Consider the following 19,912-nt stretch of genomic DNA (forward strand, 5'->3'; position numbering starts at 1 on the left):
AATTAGTGATTCTCAGTAGTTACGTCCCTAATGTACTTGATAACAGTCAATTTCTTGCTTCAGAGATCACCAGAAAGAGGGATCATCTTGTGGTCCTGACCTAAAGAGCTTCTACTGGCCTACACACTTCCTGCGGAATATCTTGTTTGTAAGAGAGCTGCAGTCTACAACAGCCAGGATACACGAGCTGTACTCGTAGCCCACCTCCACAAGCACGTACCAGGCTGCAATAGCTATCCTCAGGCCATCTGCACTTTCACAAGGCAGCCTTTGCTGGCATGCTCCACCTCAGGTGCTGCACGAAGTCCTCAGCTGTCAACACACTCTAGAGAAAACACTCGAGGCGGATAGTCAGCCCACACCTCGTATGGCCTGCCAGATAGTCCTGCTATGCATTGCTGCAAGCAAAGCTTGAATTTGATTCAGGACCATCTTTGTACTACACTACTGCTAGAGCTGGGCAAACTTGATCAAGCTGTGGCACGTAGCCTAGAGGAAAGACAAGGTTACATGAGCTGGGAGGCTCCATTTCCCCTCAAGTACGAGACTGAAAAAGGAGGCTGCCATGATCTAAAACGCCTCCTTCGGTAAAGGAGGCAAAAACACCTAATGGGACACAGGCTTTGGGCCTAGGGTTGTAGCCATCTTACATCTTCAGAGCACTTACCTGCAATACTTTCCCTTGTGCCTGGCAACCGCTCACGTAACACTGATCAGTCAGGAACCAGTTTTCAGGCAGGTAACAGCTTCTTAGAGCTCCCTTGCAAGTGCTTAGTCCATTTCAACAGCTCTTGAGAGTGTGCCCAGGGCACAACCTCTTGCTGCAGCAAGGCAGCAGATGGGCTACATTTCTACCACCACTGCCCCTCCTCCTTCTCCAGGCATACACCTTCATGTACCACAAATGGTGCCACTGATGCATACTGATACACCACAGCTTTCTCAGGCAGCAGAGAAGAATCAACGCCAAAGTAAGCGCAGAGGGTCTTTGTTGTTTCAGTTACCCCCAGGCTTTAGCTGAACTGGTGGAGTTCAGCATCCTTTTTTTTTTCCTCTTTTCTGGAGGATGCCCACTTTGGATGCCACCTCCCCTGCTCTCCCTCATCACAGCCCAAATTACACAATTTAAGCCCTCACCGGGAGCATAGCAGAGCCTAAGTTCACAGTTAAGCCTGTCTTTGGTTGGCAGACTAAGATACAGGGCAGGTTCAACACTAGCTTCTCCAGCATGGCACACATGAACACAGCCACGAAGACTCAGGACAACCATCCCCTGCAGCACTCAAGGCATCTCTGCCCTATGTAGGCAAGAGCATGAAAGACCCTGCGTTCACCCACCTGGCAGCATCTCAGCCCTGAGCATTAGACAAATGTCCACCTACAGAACTTCCCTCAGGAAGTAAACCTTCCCCTTCCCTATCCTCTTCGACTACTAAGGGGGTAGTCACCCCCTTTCTTGCACCTGATATAGCACCATTTCACCCAATGTACAGGTATTTCTACTATATTGCCAAAAACAAACAAAAATTCCCAACAGCTGAGGCAACAGCCATCTTGTCTCCCTATACGCCTCAACACTGTTGCCTACACATTATCCTGAATACTGGATATTCTGTGTACAGCAGAGTGCTGGTCAGTCTGACTGGACAAGGGGAAAAGGGACAAGGGGAGGGAGGTGTCAGCCAGTTCCTTTTTCACCTAAGTTTTCCAAGGCAGAGACACCAAAAAAGGTATGGAGGTCAGACTATTTTGTCTTGAAGAACACTCATTGCAGCAACCACCTGTGCAGCTGGACCTCAATATCTGTATTGCTGCCAGAAGTGGCTTCCCAGCCTGCAGTCTCCTGTGGGGGAGGAAGGAGAGTAGAGAAGGAAGCTTTAACTTGCCCCTGCTCACTCTGGTGATAGTGCCCAATAGCTGAGGGATAAAGGTGGTTCTCTGTAATCACTATCTGGCCCCTAAGCATAATCCCAGGACAACTGCACCCCCACTGTGGGAAGATAAATCATGTGCTAGTGCAGAAAGCTCCAAGACTGCTGGCAGCGAAAAAGGGTGGTCTGTGCTTTACAATGTGAGGAAGATACCTCTTCCATGGTTTTTGCCAGACTGAGGTCAAAGGGCCTGACAAGAGAGAAGGTGGAAACCTGACGCCCTTTGTCCCAACCCCAAGAGCTCATTTATGAGCTGAACTCTTGCCAATCCTTCTGTACCAAAGAGCCGAGGCACCCTAGCAGAGGAGGGATAGGTATGTTGAGCTTCTGGCACAGGCTTTCCCTCAGACATGTTCGAATCTGAACATATCAGTCGCGATAGGGAACACTCATAGGAACAGCTTAGAGGCAGCTTGCTCACAATGCTTTTAAGCACACTGGCCTCTAAACAAAGGTCAGGACCTTGGTCTGTTTGGGCATCACTGGGCAGTAAGAAGGGCTGCTTCCCATATGATGAAAGGGTCCCCAGTCAGTCATTTCCTTCTGTGGTAGAAAGGAACCATGGCCTATTGGTAAACTATTTTCCACCCTCTGTCATTTCCTCTCCTCAGAGAATCTATTTAAACCAAATCATTACTTTGGAGCAAACCAACCTAACATGTATGTAGTGCAAACAGGCACCCAGGTAAAAGCAGGACCCTGGGTACAAATGGATGCAAGTTTGGTAGCAGTTTAAACCTGCACCTACAGAGGATTTTAACATACAAAGGTATTTTAAAATCTTTTTTTTTTTGAAAGAATGCACTCTCCAAACAATTACAGATCTTGTTAATGAAACAACCTTCACTTTCAGTACTGTATGTATATAAATAGAAGACTTTTAATTAAAAAAAAAAAAAAAAGAGAGTAAATAGCCCACAACCACCACCCCATTTCCCCCAGTCAGAGCCAATTTTATTTGCCTTTCTTCATTTTGGCAGTTTTTTCTTTCCGCTTCTTCACATGTTTTGGAATTTTGGTTTTCCTCTTCTCTCTTTGGGCTTCTTTAACCATCTTTTTCCTTTCCTACAAAGGATCAAATATTAGTCACTTAAAATCATCAAGAACAGGAATTTAGGGCAAACTGAATTGACTAGGTATGTCAACATTGTAACAAATGAGGAGTAAATGCTAAACAGTTTCGGCTCACACACTCAATTGTTGCATTAAGTTGTTAAATATGTTAGCGTGAAAAAGTGGTAGAGGGGAAGACAGGAATGGGGAAGGGGAAAGGATTAGCAGGAGAAGGCATTATGCCACTGCAGTAAACTATAATTTGTGTCATACTGTGAGGAGGCTACACTCTCCCCGAAAATGGAAAGTCAACACATTTAGGAAAACAAATAAACAAAGAAAAAACACTCTTAATCAGTTGTTGAGCCTACAGCTCAACATGTTGATTACCAAGCACCTCATCTTATTCACACAAAAAGTCCAGGTAAAATTGACCAAGACCTTCCTGCTTTGTATCCAAAAAGCAGCTACTACAGATTTCGAAGACAAGCGTCTGAAGGGGAACAGCAGAATCATTTAACAGAGCTGGCATCTATCATCTCTCATCCTTCTGCAGCAAGTAACCCCCCTCAACTTAAGCCACCATGAAACCAGCAAGTTTCTTTCTATTTTTGCACAGGGCTCTCACTTATAGGTGATATTCTGCAGAAGAGCCTGAACAAAACAGGGCACACATGCTACATAGTGCAAAAAAGGAAAACTAAAAACAAACAAAAAACCTAAAAACCTCTCTTTCTCATAGCAAAGCTAGTCAACCTTCACCAGTGGTTCTGCAAAAGTCACTATGGCATTGTTACCAAATTTTCAGTTCCACAGGTAAGTAGCCTCAATTCCCTGGGCAAAAGTGAGGGGGACCACCACTACACACCTGCTGACCAAGTCTGGAAGAGCAGCCAGAGGTACTGAAAAGCTGTCCAGTCTTCATTAATTCCTGCATATGCATAGCTTCAGAATTCCCCAGATGGATTTCTGACTGTCTAGACTAGAGGGCTTGTTATATGTCCTGCTGTACATGAACACCATTAAAGTAAACAGCCATAATGAAGTTTGCTCTCTGCTCTCAATCTCTACAACAGGGAGACCACAGCTTGCATCCATCAAGAAGCAATCATAAGAATCTATGTTTGTATTTGCTGCCAGTTTACCTTTTTATCTATGCCAGCTTCAACGGGTTTATCTTTAGGATGCAGAGATTCTTTACAGCCCAATTCAGAGTCCTCTGAACTTCTATCAGCATCATCATCAGAGCTGGTTTCTGATTCCTCAACCTTTTTTTCAAGAAGTGCAGGGATCTGCAAGATGGACCAACACAGAATTCCTCACACCAAATTCAACAGCACAAAGGCAAAAATCAGCATATGAACAGAATCTCCTACAAAGGAAATCCTGAGCAAGCTTTGCACCATCTCCTTCAGCACAGGCATCAATGGATTTCATGAAAAAGAATGAGAGGTTATTAGAGGTTATTCCAAACTAAGTCCAGTAAAATTAGAATATTCAATATAGAACCTTTTATGCACAGCTGCATTAGAACTTCCAAACACACTGATATACTGGAAAGACAATTTGCTAACACAGAAGGAATTAATTATACTCAGATCATAACCAAACCTATTTAGGGGCACACAAATAGACTTTAGTGGAAACACAGGCATCTACGCTGCAAAACACACTTGATCTTAAACCAGACCGATGACTGTGCCAAAGGCTGACCCCTTCCCATATTTATATTTTTTTTAAAAATAGTCTACAGCACTGCTAGTTAATGTAGGGTTTCAAAATGGTGGGAGGGGATCCAAACATGGTTCCTGCTTTGAGTAATCAACTCCAGATAGACTGCTTTAGATTGATCCGTTCCCTACTTCTTCTGTAATGTGCTTTAAAGTATTGATTGTGACATTTCAATACATATAACAAGACAGAAGTCTTATGCCTTACACTGCAGGGTGGATCTTTGCACAGTAATTACAGCACAGATACCCTGACCATATCAGAATTTATGGACACATTACATTTCATATCGATTACATTTTTCATGAATTGAAAGCATCTTCCCTCCCTCTCTCCCTCTCCATGCATTCCCTTAAGGAGGGCAGTTAATACCAAGAATGATCACTTGATTCACAAGCAACCAAATATCCCATTTAGTGATAAGAGAAGCAGTTCATCTTCAGGTACACTATTATGCCAGACCCATTCCCACACAGACAGGATAAAAGCAGACAGAAAAGAGTCATTCTGCAATCAGCAAGTTTCTTCCATGGCATCAGATGCAAGATGAGTCATTCTCTGCACTCCTTAAGCATTTAAAGTCATTAAAAAAGGATAGCAAAAAACCCTCACCTTCTGAACACCAGACAAATCCTTCTTCAATCCTGTCACAGTCTGATAAAGAATCTATACCCAGGAATAGAGAAATAAAATTATGTTATCAAAATGACTCATATCTAAGACCTAGAGAAAAATAGTATCTCAAAAAGTAGCAACCTCCGCATTAATACTAATCATACAATGTTAAGCACAACCATAGTGCATTTTACTATCAATTTTTAGTAAGAATTTATATTCTCCTCCCCTTGTTTGCAGGGCCTCAGGATGTTTACTCACATTATCCTGCTGAACATTCAATGCCATGTCCTCCTCTTTCAATTTCATCATTATATCCACATCTCTTTCATAGTTTTTAACTTCAGTCAACGTTCGAGGTATGTAAGCCTTCTTAAAAACCTAGTAGAGTGAAAGGAAACAAGTACATTCGTTAATTTATATATAGTTTCATGATGTTCTTCCTTCCTAATTATGCCTCTTCAGAAGAATAATCATGAGGTTTCATGGCTCCAAAAAACTCAAAAAGAATAAGGCAGTAACCCATTACCATTTTCATTGAAGAATATCTTTTTTCTGGAGCAGACTAAAATTAGTCTGCTTACACATTCTTGATAGCTCATCACTAATAATAAGGCTTACTCATTATTATTATCAGCAGCAGCCCACTTACTTGCAAACTCCAATCCTTTCACTTTCCTCTTAAGTGATTCAAGTTAATGTTTTGTATTCTATCTTTTTTTTATATTTGTATTGTGTGGCTTATAATGCCTTCAGGAAGGAACTCCATTAAAATTGCATTTTTCAGCTTAATATTTATACAAAAAAATCTCTCTGTTGATATATAGTCCAACACACAGAGGGTTCCTGCAGCAGTAAGGTAAAAGCTAACCACCATCAACACGTTACTTCAGGTTTGGAATGTGATCTCTGGAGACTGTACTCCAGCAAACTGAAGTCACTAACAGATCAGATGCATTTTCACTTTACATGGAGTCCACTGCTTCTAAATCAGTCCAATAACCTGACTAAAAATACACCTGACCAAGTACTAGACCAAGTAATGCACAAGAAGCAAAGACCCTATTTCCACAGAGCTTGCATTTAATTAGCTCCACTCTTTTGTGAGACAGAAAGTGTCACAACTAGCCTGAGGTCACGTGGGAAGTCTGTGAGAGCAGGAAACTCAACTCAGACGGTACTAAACCATCCATCTCACAGGACAATCAATACCTTTTCATAGATAAAGGCTCTGGCTCTGCTTCTGAGAATAATGTGTTTGAAAAAGGTGGGCATGGAACAAAAGAGCAACCTCTGGTCCTATACTTCAGGGGGGCATCTATTCTCAGGAGCTCTTAGGAATCAAAAGTCTGTTCTTTGCCAAGCTCGTGCCAATAGCAGTCAGTAAAACCTGCAGACCTCCAAGAGCAAAATAAAAGTCTTTATTAAATCAAGCAGTGTTGACTCCAACAATAAATGCCTGATGAATTAACATGAGTACGTTCCCACTGATAAAAATTCCACTCGAGATGAAATATTTAAAAACTTCTCTGGAACACCAACTTAAGATTATGACTCAAAAGAAACCTTCCAGAACGCTAGCAGTTTTCAGTAATGCAAACAGAACAGATTTGTGATGGTTTCCTCCTGCATGCAAAAGCAAGGTAGAGTAATAGTAAATAGAAGAACTGATTTAGACTGAGAAGAGAGATAGTTAGGCAATTTGGTCAGTGCACACTGACTATCCCATGAATTTTTCCAATGCTGTATTATTGGTTTAATCACATTGGCACAATCACATCTTTATTGCTTTGCTTCTAAGCTGATCCTGAACTGGAAGACATGTTAAGTGACAAGCAAGTACATTGGTTTACAGAGAACAGTGTCTGCCTTCCAATTTCTGCTCATTGTCACTTCACCTTTCAAAAACACCACCCCTCAATATTTTGTCTTTTCAACTAGTGCAGGACATACCAGTATCATAAACACTATGTTTTATCATCTGTATTTATTTCCAATTAAAGAATATTTTTCATTGCTTAGAAGAGGTGAGATTAATATTAATTTCACAGGAGGAACAAAACTCCTCACTTACTTCCTCATCCACTTTATCTTGACTGGATCTTTCCTCCTCTGTTCTTTTGGATGCGATTTCCATTGCCTAAGGAAACGTAAAGCAATATAACATTATTATCATGCTGCAGAATCTTTAATCCAACCAACCATTCGCATCTTTGTATCTCCCTGTCCTCTACTCGGGACACTGGAAACGCCACCACGCTCCTCACAGCAGCGCCCTCAGCGACACCTAACGGTTCCCGGCCCTTCTGCAGGGCCCATCCCTGGGACTGCAGATTCCCCTTGTTAATGCTGCAAGAACCCATGCCCAGATCCTTCCCCAGCAAGTCCTGCAGGCCCAGCATGAGCACAGGAAGTAACAGCACAAGGAACAAAGTGAGCAGTGCCCCAGTACTGGGCTTTGTTTTCCCCACTGCCACACATTGAGTGATCCAGGGGGGCACAAGTGAGCCGAACCAACCATGGAGCCCAGTCCTGCTTCACTCAGCCTCCAGTCCTGGCAGAAGCACCTAACATCAGAAAACACCCATGCCACACAGGTATCTGGACAGCATTCAGACTCTGCCTCATGCCCTTGGCCAGAAATATGTACACATCCTATCTCCACTGCATACCATGCCTAGGTTGCATGGCCTAGATTTGGCTCCTTCCCATTTCTTCAACTAGTTGCTTCAACCAGAAGAGCTGTTTTTTCATCTAAATTGAAGCACCTAGAAAAGATACACTACATTTACCTCCTCCTGAAGGCAGTATGTCCCACCAGTCAGCACATTTGGCTAGTAAAAGTGTGGGTTTTGGAGTAATATTACCTTGAATCATTCACTTCCTTCCCCAATTTCTCCCTGCTTAAGTCCACATTCTTAATTCCTTTTTTTATATAAATACTGTCATACTCCTGCCAGGTATTTGCTGAGTAAATAAGCTCCCCTCTTCTTTTCAAGAAGGAAAAAATAATTTAAAGCATCCCATTTTACTGCAAGTAGCTCTTGACATCTGAGTTTGAGCAATTAGACCTCAGAAAACAGAATGAAAATGTGTTCATCTTCTAACGGTACACATGTACCACATAACGGTACATCCTATAAGGGCACATAAAAGATCCACATATATGCTTGAAGTGCTGGCATGACAATATCAGTTACAAGCCCACTTAAAGAGCAGGCTGCAAAGCAAGAGAGAAGTTGGAACCAAACATTATTATTTTGTTCACACTTTTAACGAGCCACGAGGCCTTGAGGTCTTACCTTAGAGAGATAATCATCCAGGTTCTCACTTGTAATAGAAGGATCAGTAATAAACTCAAACAACTCCCTCACTGTCATCACCGCAACATTGCGCTTTTGAAAAAAGTCTGTAAGAAACCCCAAAAAAAGTCATCGTACAACACAACTGTTATGTGAAAGTGACAGTTACAGCAAAATAACTGCCCTGACGACTTGGAAAAGTCTCAACTGCACTACTGCATTCTACTGAGTTTGTTTTGTTTGTTTTGTTTTAAATAAAGGCACTCTTGGCCATCTAAAATAAATGGTCAGCTGCAACATATCTGGAACAATGGAAACTGGTCAAGCCTCAAAGCAAATCAACCTCCTCAGGAGTCAGACTGCATGGAGCACAGATCAAGAAGGAAAAAGTAGATAGTTTCAGACTGGTGCAGTATTTGCCAAGCTCAAAACATGACTATTTCAAATAATAAGGTATGTAAACCTCAAACTTTTGTCAAAGAAACTGAGAAGTATCCATTGAAACATTGTACAGACCAATTATGATCTGCCTTAATAAAAAGACATATGGGGCACAATAACATACTAGCATTTTCTCAATATTATGCTCGGAAGTTTTTTTTTTTTTTTTTTTTTTTTTTTTTTTTTAAGGTAAATATAATTACATTTGGAGGCTGCACTTTTGCAGAGAACATAAGGCTGGGCATTTCTTCCCAGTCCCTGTAGTAGGATTATACAGTGAAAACTGGTGAGGGGGGAGGAATGGAAGGGAGGAGGGTAAGGAATTGGACTCCCAAGGTCACCAGCAATTAAGGAGATCACACCAAGAGAACCTCCCTCCACCACACACACACACACAAAAAAAGGCAACACACACACACACACACACACACACACACACACAAAAAGGCAACACACTTCCCCTCGCAAAACCTCACAAGCATGCGATCCAAAAGAATTAACCAGAAATTCCTGAACAGAAGAATAAGAAACAGCTAGGATACTGGGTATCAACAAAAACACAGAGTCAAAATGTAAAGCACATCTGTTTCACAGACTTTCAGGTATCTCCTAAAGAAAGGAAAAAAAAGAATGGAAAAGAGGCGGAAAAAAAAGCAGATTGCAGCAACACACTACTGTCCTGAGAGGAGCAGAGCCTAGTGGAAGACTCATCTGTTACACATACTCTTATATACTACATTAAGACCAAATCTTTAAGAGAAAAATACTACAGATGTACATTGCTGATCAAAATGTAAAGTCATACTTATAAATACTATAAGTGATGCTTTTCTATTAAGTTACATAATGCCTTGATCTTCTAAGCCGAGTTGGACCAGTGCAGGGAACTTTGTTACAATTAGTAACTTGCCAATTGAAAATTCCAGTTGTAGGTTCCACATACAGAAGGAAACGGACCAGTATGTCTGCACACTCCTTAAAATAACAGCAGCTAAGATGGCTGTGAGCACTGCTCTGAGTTCAGACTCGGATCCTCTTTCTATTGCAAATATGAAATTCAGCCATGTGACTCACTTCAGTCGGGTAATTTCTAGTAAAATAGGATGCACACACTTCTGAGCTCAGCACAGTCAACAGCTCCCCGAGAAAGCCACAAGAAGCTAGGAGAGGGGACATTTAGATTCAAGTTTGACAGCTTTGACAGGCAGGCAAGCATCACAGCTGAAAGAACTTAAGGAAGAGCAGAGTTCACCTTCCTCAGCACGGAAGCCCTGGAGAGCAGGGCCGAGCGGCAGCGCACGCACCGTTCACGTTGGCGCAGTCCTTGCGCAGGAACTCCAGCGCGTGCGGGTGGTCGTGCTCCACCGCCTGCGACACGTCGATGATGTGCGCCGCGCCGCCGTGGTACCTGCGGGCACACGCCACAGCCGCGCTCGCAAGCAGCGTCAGGAGGTGCGTGAACACCACACTGCCAGCCTAACCTCCTTTTCTAGGACATATCTTAGAGCCTGAGGTGTGGGGTTTTTTGGGAGGGGTTGGCGGCGCGAGCAATCCCTTCCCTCCTCCACCCAGCCTCTATTAGTAAACTTTAAAGAAACACAAAAAGCAATGCTGAAGATGGGGGGAGTTAAGAGAGGAGGAGGAAAAAATATGTGCATGCATATATATTATTTATATACATATACAATATGTACATAATTGTATATAAGTACATATTATATATATCTTGCTGAGATTTTCATTAGTTAGTTTTAGTTTCTTATTAATTAGTTTTTATAGAATTTTCAGAGCAAAGAGCTACATAATTAAGTAGATGAACTGAAAAGCCATTCTGAAAAGCACACTCCCTCTCCCTCAAATATAGATTAGTACTTTAAATGAGCTGTCAACAAATATATTTTAGATGGTACAGTTAAGAACAAAGGTCAAAAACATACAGCATATTAAATTCACTGAGATCTGCATGAACGAGCCTGGCATCTTGATACATTCTTCTCATGTACTGGATGATTTGCAGGTAGAGCTCCCGGACTTTTGAGTCAGACAACTGAGCGTTCTTCAGCAGAGGAGCAGGCCTTGAAATTTCCACACACATAAGACAAAGTGAGTACTTTTCCCTTCCTGTCTGCTGCAAATGCTTCAACCGTAGTACTTCACCATTCTGTTCTGGATGTGGAAAGCCCACCCTGAGTGACTTGAGCAAAGTGCAAGGAATCAACCTGTAAGGCAGCAAAACTCGGTACCTGCTTGCCAGAGATACAGGAAGCGCCACTTCCAAAGCAAACTAAGACACTGCACTATCCTACACTAATGCAGAGTTACCTTCTCATATTATTAGCAAGCCTTTCCATCTATATTCTCTGGTTAAATCACTTCAGGACTTCATTTTGAAAACAGCTATGGCTTCAAAATCAGGTAGACTCTCTACAGAGGTAGTTGGCAAAGATTTGGGTATTCTACAAGTCACACACACAGGTAGGAGTAATATACTAATTTTAGAGCCCTAAAATAATAGTAGCTAACTCAGTGGGTTCACTTATTTTTAATAATTGTTTTGATTTTCTAAGGATACTTACATATCACCTTTACCAATAAAGCCCATGACAAGCACATGACTTCTTAGCATAACTGGCTCTGGGCAAGGTATTTGAGCTGTAGTCAACCTGTAATAAGAAGAAAACCACAAAAAATAAAAACAAACCAACTCTACTATTTGCATAGCAATAGAGCCTACAGAAACTCTTGCCTTAAGCATCGTAACAGAGTTAAAACAGAGTCGAAGAGCTCTTTTACAAAGAATACTCATGCCTGTGAAAACAAATAGGAGATTTTTTTTTAAAAAAAAAAAAAAAGCTCACCACACAGAGCCATCCTGCTCCAACCCCTTTCTAAACATCCTTCTGTCAGACAAAGAATGTTTACACAGTTTAGGTTAATCCTAGATTAACCCGTATCACACAAATACACACTGCTGCGACTCAGCAGCAGCTATTTTTCCCACTTTTCAGTCAAGTCAGAATTCAGATGTTGAACTTAACAGCATGAACAGTAAGAAAAAGGAACTGCTTTATTCTTCTTTCCTCTCCCCTTTCTCCTCCCTTCCTCAGGTAAGCTTAAAACACTTTCTGGAATACTCCAGAGATCAAAAGAGATGGTGAACCAGTACGTAACAACAGAAGATATCTCCTAGAAGTATGAGTTTCATTAACAGAAATAAGTTTCAGTTTGCATACTGATAGAAAAACTGAAAGTATCACCTTATTAAATTCCTCATTTCTTTTTCAGCCCACGTCTTCACCATTTTTCTTGGGTTGCCTTTGCAATATCCATGACGAAATCTTTTTTTAAAAAAGCACAAACCACACTACTTAGCATATGCAGTATTAGCAACAATTACTTTTCATTAAAATCATACAGAACTCCAGCTCACCTGAATTCACCACTCACATACTTGTCCCGATCTTTAAACGTCAGAATAGAAGTTTTGTAAATCTTTATTGCTCTGTTTTCTCCATTTGCAGTACTGGCATGATATACATTAGCCTATTGGATTACACAGGGAAGAAATAACATTTAAAGGAAGAGTTCTTTACAGTAAACTCAAATTCTTGTTCCACCCCCCCAAGACGTTTTCCAGGATGTCAGGCAAAGAGGATAGGTTTTTTCACCTTAGCCCCTCTGCAGTGCTCAGCTGAGCTAGTGCAATTGTGCACAAGGGAGAGCTGCCTCTGTAAGCAGCAACTTACAGGAAGTGTTTAAGACTGGGTAGGGGTATTAATGCACACAACAAAACTCCACATCATCCACATTTTGAGACTGAAACAACACCTTGTGTAAACAGTTAATCTGAGATCTGTCAACTATTTAGGCCCTAAAACATGACCCAAATGCCCCATGGTGACACCACCACACAGCATGGAATTACACTCTAAATCAACATCCAAGGACTCAGTTTTAGACCGCGTGGTCTCTAGGCTGATTTGACTTTTCTAACTTGCTAATCTACTTGATTTGGTTTTAATTAATAGCAATATTACGTGGTGATAACACTACACAAACATGTCAATTTTGTAAAGGCAACAAAGGTTTAATAGCATTTTAAACAGTATTTTGCTAAGCCGTTCAGGCATTCCCATCTCTGGAGATGTGGAATGGGTCTGATCTGCATGCATGAGAACAGTCTTGCTGAATAAACATTTAGCTAGGTTTGTTTTTCAGACACTGTTTTATATTGTGTTTACACAACTTATATTGTGTTATAAGTTTCAGTTATAACACAGAAGTAACGAGAAAGACAAATTTAAATTAAATGTTTTCAGAATTTTTTCACAGCCAGGAAAACCAACTTCCTTTAATTAAGCTGCATTTTATCATAAGGTGACTTTGCACTAGTCAAATAACACACAAAAACAATATGAGAACCAAGAATTTCAATGTATCTCTGAGCACTATAAGTGTCTACCTAGCTTGTTGAGAAAAAGACTACATCACATTAAGCATAATGCAACTTACTTCTTTCCCTGTGCTGATGCAGCCATTGATTTCTGATATGACGCCTCTAGTTAGCATCTTGAACAGAATCATTCGAGTTCTTGGATCCAATACCTCAAGGATAATATGGAAAAGTTAGCAGAATTGCTCTCCTGAGGAGGGCAAAACTTACTTCTACAGCCTATTATTAGTACTGCATTAAAGGGACTTCAATATTAGACTATTTTGAATAATTAAATGATAATTCAAAGAGCAGCCATTCAGTATTCTACCATGATTCTACAACATTGCCTCATCTTTTCTTTCACTATATATATATTTTTTAATAATGTTAGCATTTTAGAGTTAGCTGAAGGACGTGAATGAGAGAATGATCCATCCACAGTTGCATTGAATGTATTTTAATAAGCTGTCCTTCAAAGCACAGTTATCATAAAATGAAATACAGCAACCATGTGGCCCTAGCCCAGCAATAGTTCAGTCTTACCTAAGCGAAAACAAAACCGAAACCAAAACACTAAACAGGCAAACACAGAATATTACATTGTTTCTTGGAGTTTGATAAAATGTTACGAAGAGAATTCCCGTTTCTTTAGCATACCAAAGGAAAGAGAATTCCAAGATGAAATCCTGTTCCTACAGTAGTTCTACAGAGCTTTGTCATCAGCTCCAAAATTCCAGGTTATTGGTTACAGTTAGAACAGAAATATTTGATACAGTAAGGACTTACCTGTTCTACAGTTGCTCTATCTGACTTATCCTTGACTCGATACCTAGCAGAAATGAAAATAAAAATGATACAATCCCATACAGGGGCTCAATATTTTGACAGAATAAAGCACGACATTAGAATGCAAAGAGAAGAAAACAGCCTCAAAAAACCAAGACTTTCAATCCTTACAAAGCAAACATTTATCCTGCAGGCAGGAGGGGGAGGGGAAAAAAAAAAAAAAAAAAAAAAGAGTCCAACATCAGTGCTCTTCACTATTACAGATATCTTCTTGCCTCCCATGAAATAAGCTCACTTGTGAGAAAATGCTGTCTTAACAAGTTACAGCTATAAGCAGCAGCCTTGCCAGGGACACAGGGAAGCCTTTCCTCACAGAATCAGCAGCAGGCACCTCCATCAGGTTTCCAGTATTTTTTTTCTAGCTCAATTACTCAAGGACCTCTGTTTCAGAGAGGAACAAATCAAAAATAGCCTTTTGCTACTAGAACTAACAGCAGTTAACTTCTACATGACTACTCCAATAGCAATTAGATTTGCTATCAACTGCAGTAGATAGAAGGATCAACATTTGGCAAGGAGGCATGCGACAGATTCAGAAAACAGGAATTTTTAAAACCAGAATGCAAACTACATATAGAATATTTACAGATTTTTTTTTCCTTAATAAATTTATTCAAAACTCTGGATCAAGTTAGGAAATAAGAACTTTCACAAAGAACTCTGGGGTCAAATTAGGTCAATGAAAATAGAGCCAATCTTATAACTCACAGGTCTGCTTCTTTTTGTCTAGACTTTTCTGTGACTCGGTTTATAACGGAATCATCAAAATTCAGCTTATCTGAAAAACACATAAGAAAAAATTTAAAAAAGAAACAAAAAGCAAATAAGTTTCCTATGTTCAGAACTGCATCTTCAATTCTGCTGTCAGTCAATATGCCATAATACAGTGTACAAACACACTTGATCTCTCTATAACAAACCACAGTGGTACTTAAAGCAAGTACCATAAAAGCATCAGTTATCTTCATTTTTCCACTCTGTCTATATTTTAAAGTAGGACAGTAATAACACAGATGACTGACACAGCCCCACAGAAGACTTGAAGATGCAATGCCATCCAGAGAGGATGAGAAAGAGAGGATGGATAACATCTTACTGTTAAATTTATCTGTCCTTCTCTTCCCCAGTATAATGTCATTTTTCCAAATAGAAAAAGCAACACTCTCAGGATTGTCTACCCACAGTGTATTTAAATAGTGTTTGTTAATTGCTAAGTGTTTAAAAGCTGTTGCATTTTGCTACACATTCCAGCACTGCCCTTTTGAGCCTTGTCCTTCATTTGAGATCGCCTTAGTTATAAAGGAAAATAGAACAAAGTCTTTTTAATACTCTAAATAGAAGAAATAAAGCAGCCACAGCTGCATCTAGCTCTAGGTTGAGCAGAAGAGTTGTTTCCACCATATCGTAAGCACCAGCCTACACAGACTAGGACAAAGGCCTCTCCACCTGTAGCAGAAAGTCATATGAGAACTGTTGTACAAGGTGCCACAAAAATACTGCAGGAAATTACAGTTTACCAGGAAATTTAACAAGTTTGAGAATAGCCAAAGACATTCCAGCAGAGAAATGATACCCTCCCATGAGCCAGGCAACTTACTCCTACACAGAAGCTAGGGAAGCGCTCTGTGTGATCTGGAGAGGCCAGGAAAAAAAAAAAAAAAAAAAAAAAAAAGGCTCTTCAGCCCCAGCTCTTAAGGGTGTATGATAGCTGCTTAAATGAAGAGTACAGGCAACTGAAGAGCCCTTGTCAATCTGCCTGACAACAGATAACTGCCACGCCCCTCCAACAAGTTCTGACTTAAAGCAAGCAGAATTAGTCTAATAACATCACAGAAGTGTATCTATTATCATAAAAGGAGACAACACAATTATACTCACCTAAATTAATTTTATGTTCAAATTTCCTTAAAGCCTTGTCTGTAGGGGTAGACATTTTTGCTGCATTGCAACTAGGAGTCTGCCTATTTGCCTGAAACAAAAGATTTATTAATTTAACTTGCCTGTTCTGAATAGTCCTTGAAATACAGATAGGTTCACGGGAAAAGTCAGGTCAAATGCTTATGCCTAGAGTTTTATATACACAAAATCAAAAAGAGTAAAGAAACAGATATGGATTAGCATCAGATTTTATTTCACTAGAGAAGAAAACAAAAATAAGTCAGAGCAGGGTTATTTTTAGTTGGGCAATCATTCTGCAAGTCTCTTATATTTATATTGACACATTTTTATCCCTAAAAGGAACAGAAATAGCAGAAAAGAAAAAAAAACGCAGAAGGAAATGAACGAACAAGACTTTCCAAGGCTATTTTCTTATTGGTCACCTTAGTTAAAATCCATTTTCATCAATATTAGACAACATAAACTCCTTATCAAAAGGATAAATCACCCAAAACAAGCATTGTAATCAGACAAACTGAACCATGAACAGCACACTATCACAACTGCTCTGTTGTACTGATCAACAAGAAAAGATTTTCAACCTTCATTGTCCAAGCTGAGAGTAAGGATGCTAGCTCTGACACTTTCTGTACTTTTCAATCTGCAGCAAACCAAATGTTTCTAATCCAACAGTGTTCACGCTAAATTCAACTATTTCTAGCATATCCCTCCATCTCCTAGACATTCTTTCACCTCCTCCACTATTAGTTCAAACCACCACTTGTTATATAAAGAATGAAATAAGCAGGTACTGCATTTCTGATGCACAAAAACACAGAACCAACAGTAAAAAGGAATCAATAGCACTAAGGTGAGGGTAGGCAAAGTAAAAAAGGTTAAGAAGGCTTAAAAATGGAAGATGAAATGCAGTAACAAGGAGGATGCAGCAACAGAACTTGGGTTAAGAAAATCAAGAGGAGTCCTGCACCTTTACATTTGGCACGTGCCAGAGAGAGAGACTCAAAAAAAGGGGATCCACCAGAGGAGAAAGGTCTATTTGGATTTTTGTTTAGCATAATATTAACACTGAAAAGGCCTTAGGGCTAGTTCCACTTACTCTTGGGCACCCTTGATGCTCACAGAACAGCCTTCAACTTACCTGTGGATTGCATCTCACAGCAGTATTGTGGCACTTCATCAGTCTTCCCATCTCATCATCCCAGTCCCAGTCTTCATCTTCGTCTTCCTCTTCATCGTCGTAATGATCATCTCCATCCTCAGAGTTAATCTCTTCACACAAACATGACTGGTAATTCTTGGATACTTCACCTTCTTCAGTTGTTTCTGTATCCTGGGTAAGTTCACTTCAAACAAACGCAGACATTTATATAACTCCAAATGCTCGCTACAGTCATCCAGGTATTTATCACTTCATCTCTCTTTAAGTAGGTATATAGGAAAATATCACTATCTTTAAAGGATGGGCTACATTTAAATGATCTTATTCACCACTTCAGTGCCACGTTTTAACTTGTCCTATATACATCCACTTAGATCCTTGCTACTCCAGACAGATGAACAAATCATGCCAGATGAGGTCAGTCAGTTCCTTCACTGAAACCAAACCATTCTGCTGCTGCCACAACGTGATAAATAAATAAATAAATAAGCACACCTACGAAAGAACTCGGAGGAAGACTGAACCCTTTCGACTTACACGGGCTTTTGATTACAGTCTATTACGCTTGTCACTAAAACACAGCCCTGAGCAGATTTTCGGAAGGCATTTAATGCCTGTTTGACAAAACAGGAAGATAAGGGCTTGGGCACACAAGAGAGAACCTTATTCAATTCAAGAGAAACGACAGCATGGAGCAGCAGGCAGCACCACGCCGTAACCAAGAGTTGCCCAGACCTGCCCAGACCTGTCCACCCCAGAACCGGGACCGAACCGGGACCGCTCCCACCACTTCCCCGCCTCGTACCCGTCGGAGCAGTCCGCGTCGTCAAATTGCCCCGGGACAACCTGCCTCATGGCTGCCGCCCGGTAGTCCATGGCGGAGGCCGGGGCCGCCGCGGCCCGCATGACGCAGGCCGCGCCCACACGATCACCGGCGCCAACCGCCGCCCCCTACGGCGCGGGACGAGGGACCAAAAACAGCGAACGCGCCCGCGCCGCGCGGGGTGGGGAGTCGCCCTGCCGCGGCTTGTTGAAGCAGGTTGGGAGCCGCTTCCGCTCCGGCGCCGCGATTGGCTTCGAGTGCCTGACGTCACAAAGGCGAGCGTTCCTGGCGCGGCCGCCGAAGCGTAACGGCCGCAACGGCCACGGCGCGGCCGGGGCCCTGCGGAACGGGGCGCGCGCCCGCGGGGCCTGGCGGGCAGCGCCGGCTCGCGGCGGAGCTGTGCGAGGCGCCGGGCGTTGCTCCGCGCTCGCGGACTGAGCATGGCGTCCAGATACATCTCTAACCGGTATACGCGAACGTTAAGCCGAAAGCCTTCTGCCTTCTCTCTGCTACTTTCCCCAAACACGCACGCACAAGGTTGTGGGGACATCGTGCTAGTAATCAGGGCAGAAGATCCACGAAATCGCTGTTATTTGGGGCAGCGAATACTTGGAAGGGGAAGAGCAGCCTGAGAAAGAGGACTTTAAACCCTGCAGAAGTCACAGCAGATCATGTCGCTCTCACAAGTACTACAAGGAGAAAACGGACAACCCTGGTGGTGGAGCTCATGATAACTATTCAATTTACTTACTTGGGATACAGAGATCCTTAATAATGGTGCACCTTCAACTTGTTTTTTTCTCATGCCAGAAGTGACTGGTTTCTCCTATTAGGGCCGTGGATTCATGGCTGCTTTTGTGAGGCATTATTTAGCATCTCTGTCCTTAGAGATAGAGTTGTATATTACTGTACTCTAAAACATTACAGTCAAATCTTTATTAACACAAAACTCAAACTGACACCAAAGGAATTTCAAATTTTCCATCTTCAACAGAAGCATCTTAAGTAACCATAATGCCTATTAAACTGAGCAAACAGCCACCGCCATTTATATATCAGTATAAAATAGATTTAAGAAAATAAAAATGAGCATTGTGCTTGTATTTTCCAGTGCAAAATGACTATAGAAGAAAGTGCATTTTTTTTTTGTAGATGTTCTTCCCTTATCTAAGTGCTAAATGTAAAGGCTGTTTTTTTTAAAAAAAAAAAAAAAAACTGTGATTGTTGGGAAGGCAGTAAGAGAGAGATGCTTCTGCTGAGAAACCTGTAAAAATAATTAATTTCCATCTGCAGTGCTTCTCTACAGTCAAACCATCGAGAGTCTCTGAATGCGGACAGCAACACGACTGTTTCAGACATTTCAGAGGTGTGTACACAAGAGCTTTACTTAAGGCCCATCTTCACTTAAGCTTCTAGAGCAACTTTTCCCCCTTTTTTATACAATTTATACTTTTTAATATACATTTCCCTACAATATAGGGCATATTGTGTCTCCCTGAAAGGGGTGTGAGGTGGTAAGACAGAGAAGAATACATTACTGCTCACTACAGGACAGGGGGTTGCTTACAGTGACTGTAATTGAAAAGGTAGAGCCCATATGAAAACAGACTGCTGAGTTATTTTTGATTTTACTTTATCACCTAGAAATCCCAATCACGGCCTGTTATTGTGAACACA

The 19,912-nt window shown here is 41.3% G+C and overlaps 1 protein-coding gene across 1 annotated transcript; it reads right to left on the reverse strand.

Moving 5' to 3' along the window:
* Positions 1-2,787: 2,787 nt before the first annotated feature.
* Positions 2,788-18,307, reverse strand: RIOK1 (RIO kinase 1). The gene is made up of 17 exons (XM_088521733.1): positions 18,218-18,307; positions 17,392-17,596; positions 16,233-16,323; positions 15,063-15,132; positions 14,295-14,337; positions 13,586-13,678; positions 12,504-12,616; positions 12,331-12,411; positions 11,650-11,736; positions 11,011-11,148; positions 10,378-10,481; positions 8,633-8,739; positions 7,405-7,470; positions 5,592-5,711; positions 5,328-5,381; positions 4,130-4,276; positions 2,788-2,996 (listed from the first exon to the last, which is right to left on the reverse strand). The coding sequence occupies exons 1-17, from the start codon at positions 18,286-18,288 to the stop codon at positions 2,886-2,888; spliced, it is 1,701 nt and encodes a 566-aa protein (XP_088377859.1). The 5' UTR covers positions 18,289-18,307; the 3' UTR covers positions 2,788-2,885.
* Positions 18,308-19,912: the final 1,605 nt, after the last annotated feature.

This window comes from Tinamus guttatus, unplaced genomic scaffold, assembly GCF_059628265.1.
Source record: "Tinamus guttatus ecotype Peru unplaced genomic scaffold, ASM5962826v1 Tinamus_guttatus_pri_ptg000131l, whole genome shotgun sequence".
NCBI lineage: Eukaryota > Metazoa > Chordata > Aves > Tinamiformes > Tinamidae > Tinamus > Tinamus guttatus.

Excerpts from the sequence above, each read along its gene's own strand:
- RIOK1 (XM_088521733.1), bottom strand. The coding sequence starts at position 18,288 with ATGGACTACCGGGCGGCAGCCATGAGGCAGGTTGTCCCGGGGCAATTT. Across the intron at positions 14,338-15,062 it reads AGACAAAAAGAAGCAGACCT|GTATCGAGTCAAGGATAAGT; the intron begins GTGAGTTATAAG and ends CATTTCTGCTAG. Across the intron at positions 4,277-5,327 it reads ATTTGTCTGGTGTTCAGAAG|ATCCCTGCACTTCTTGAAAA; the intron begins GTGAGGGTTTTT and ends TCCATCTTGCAG.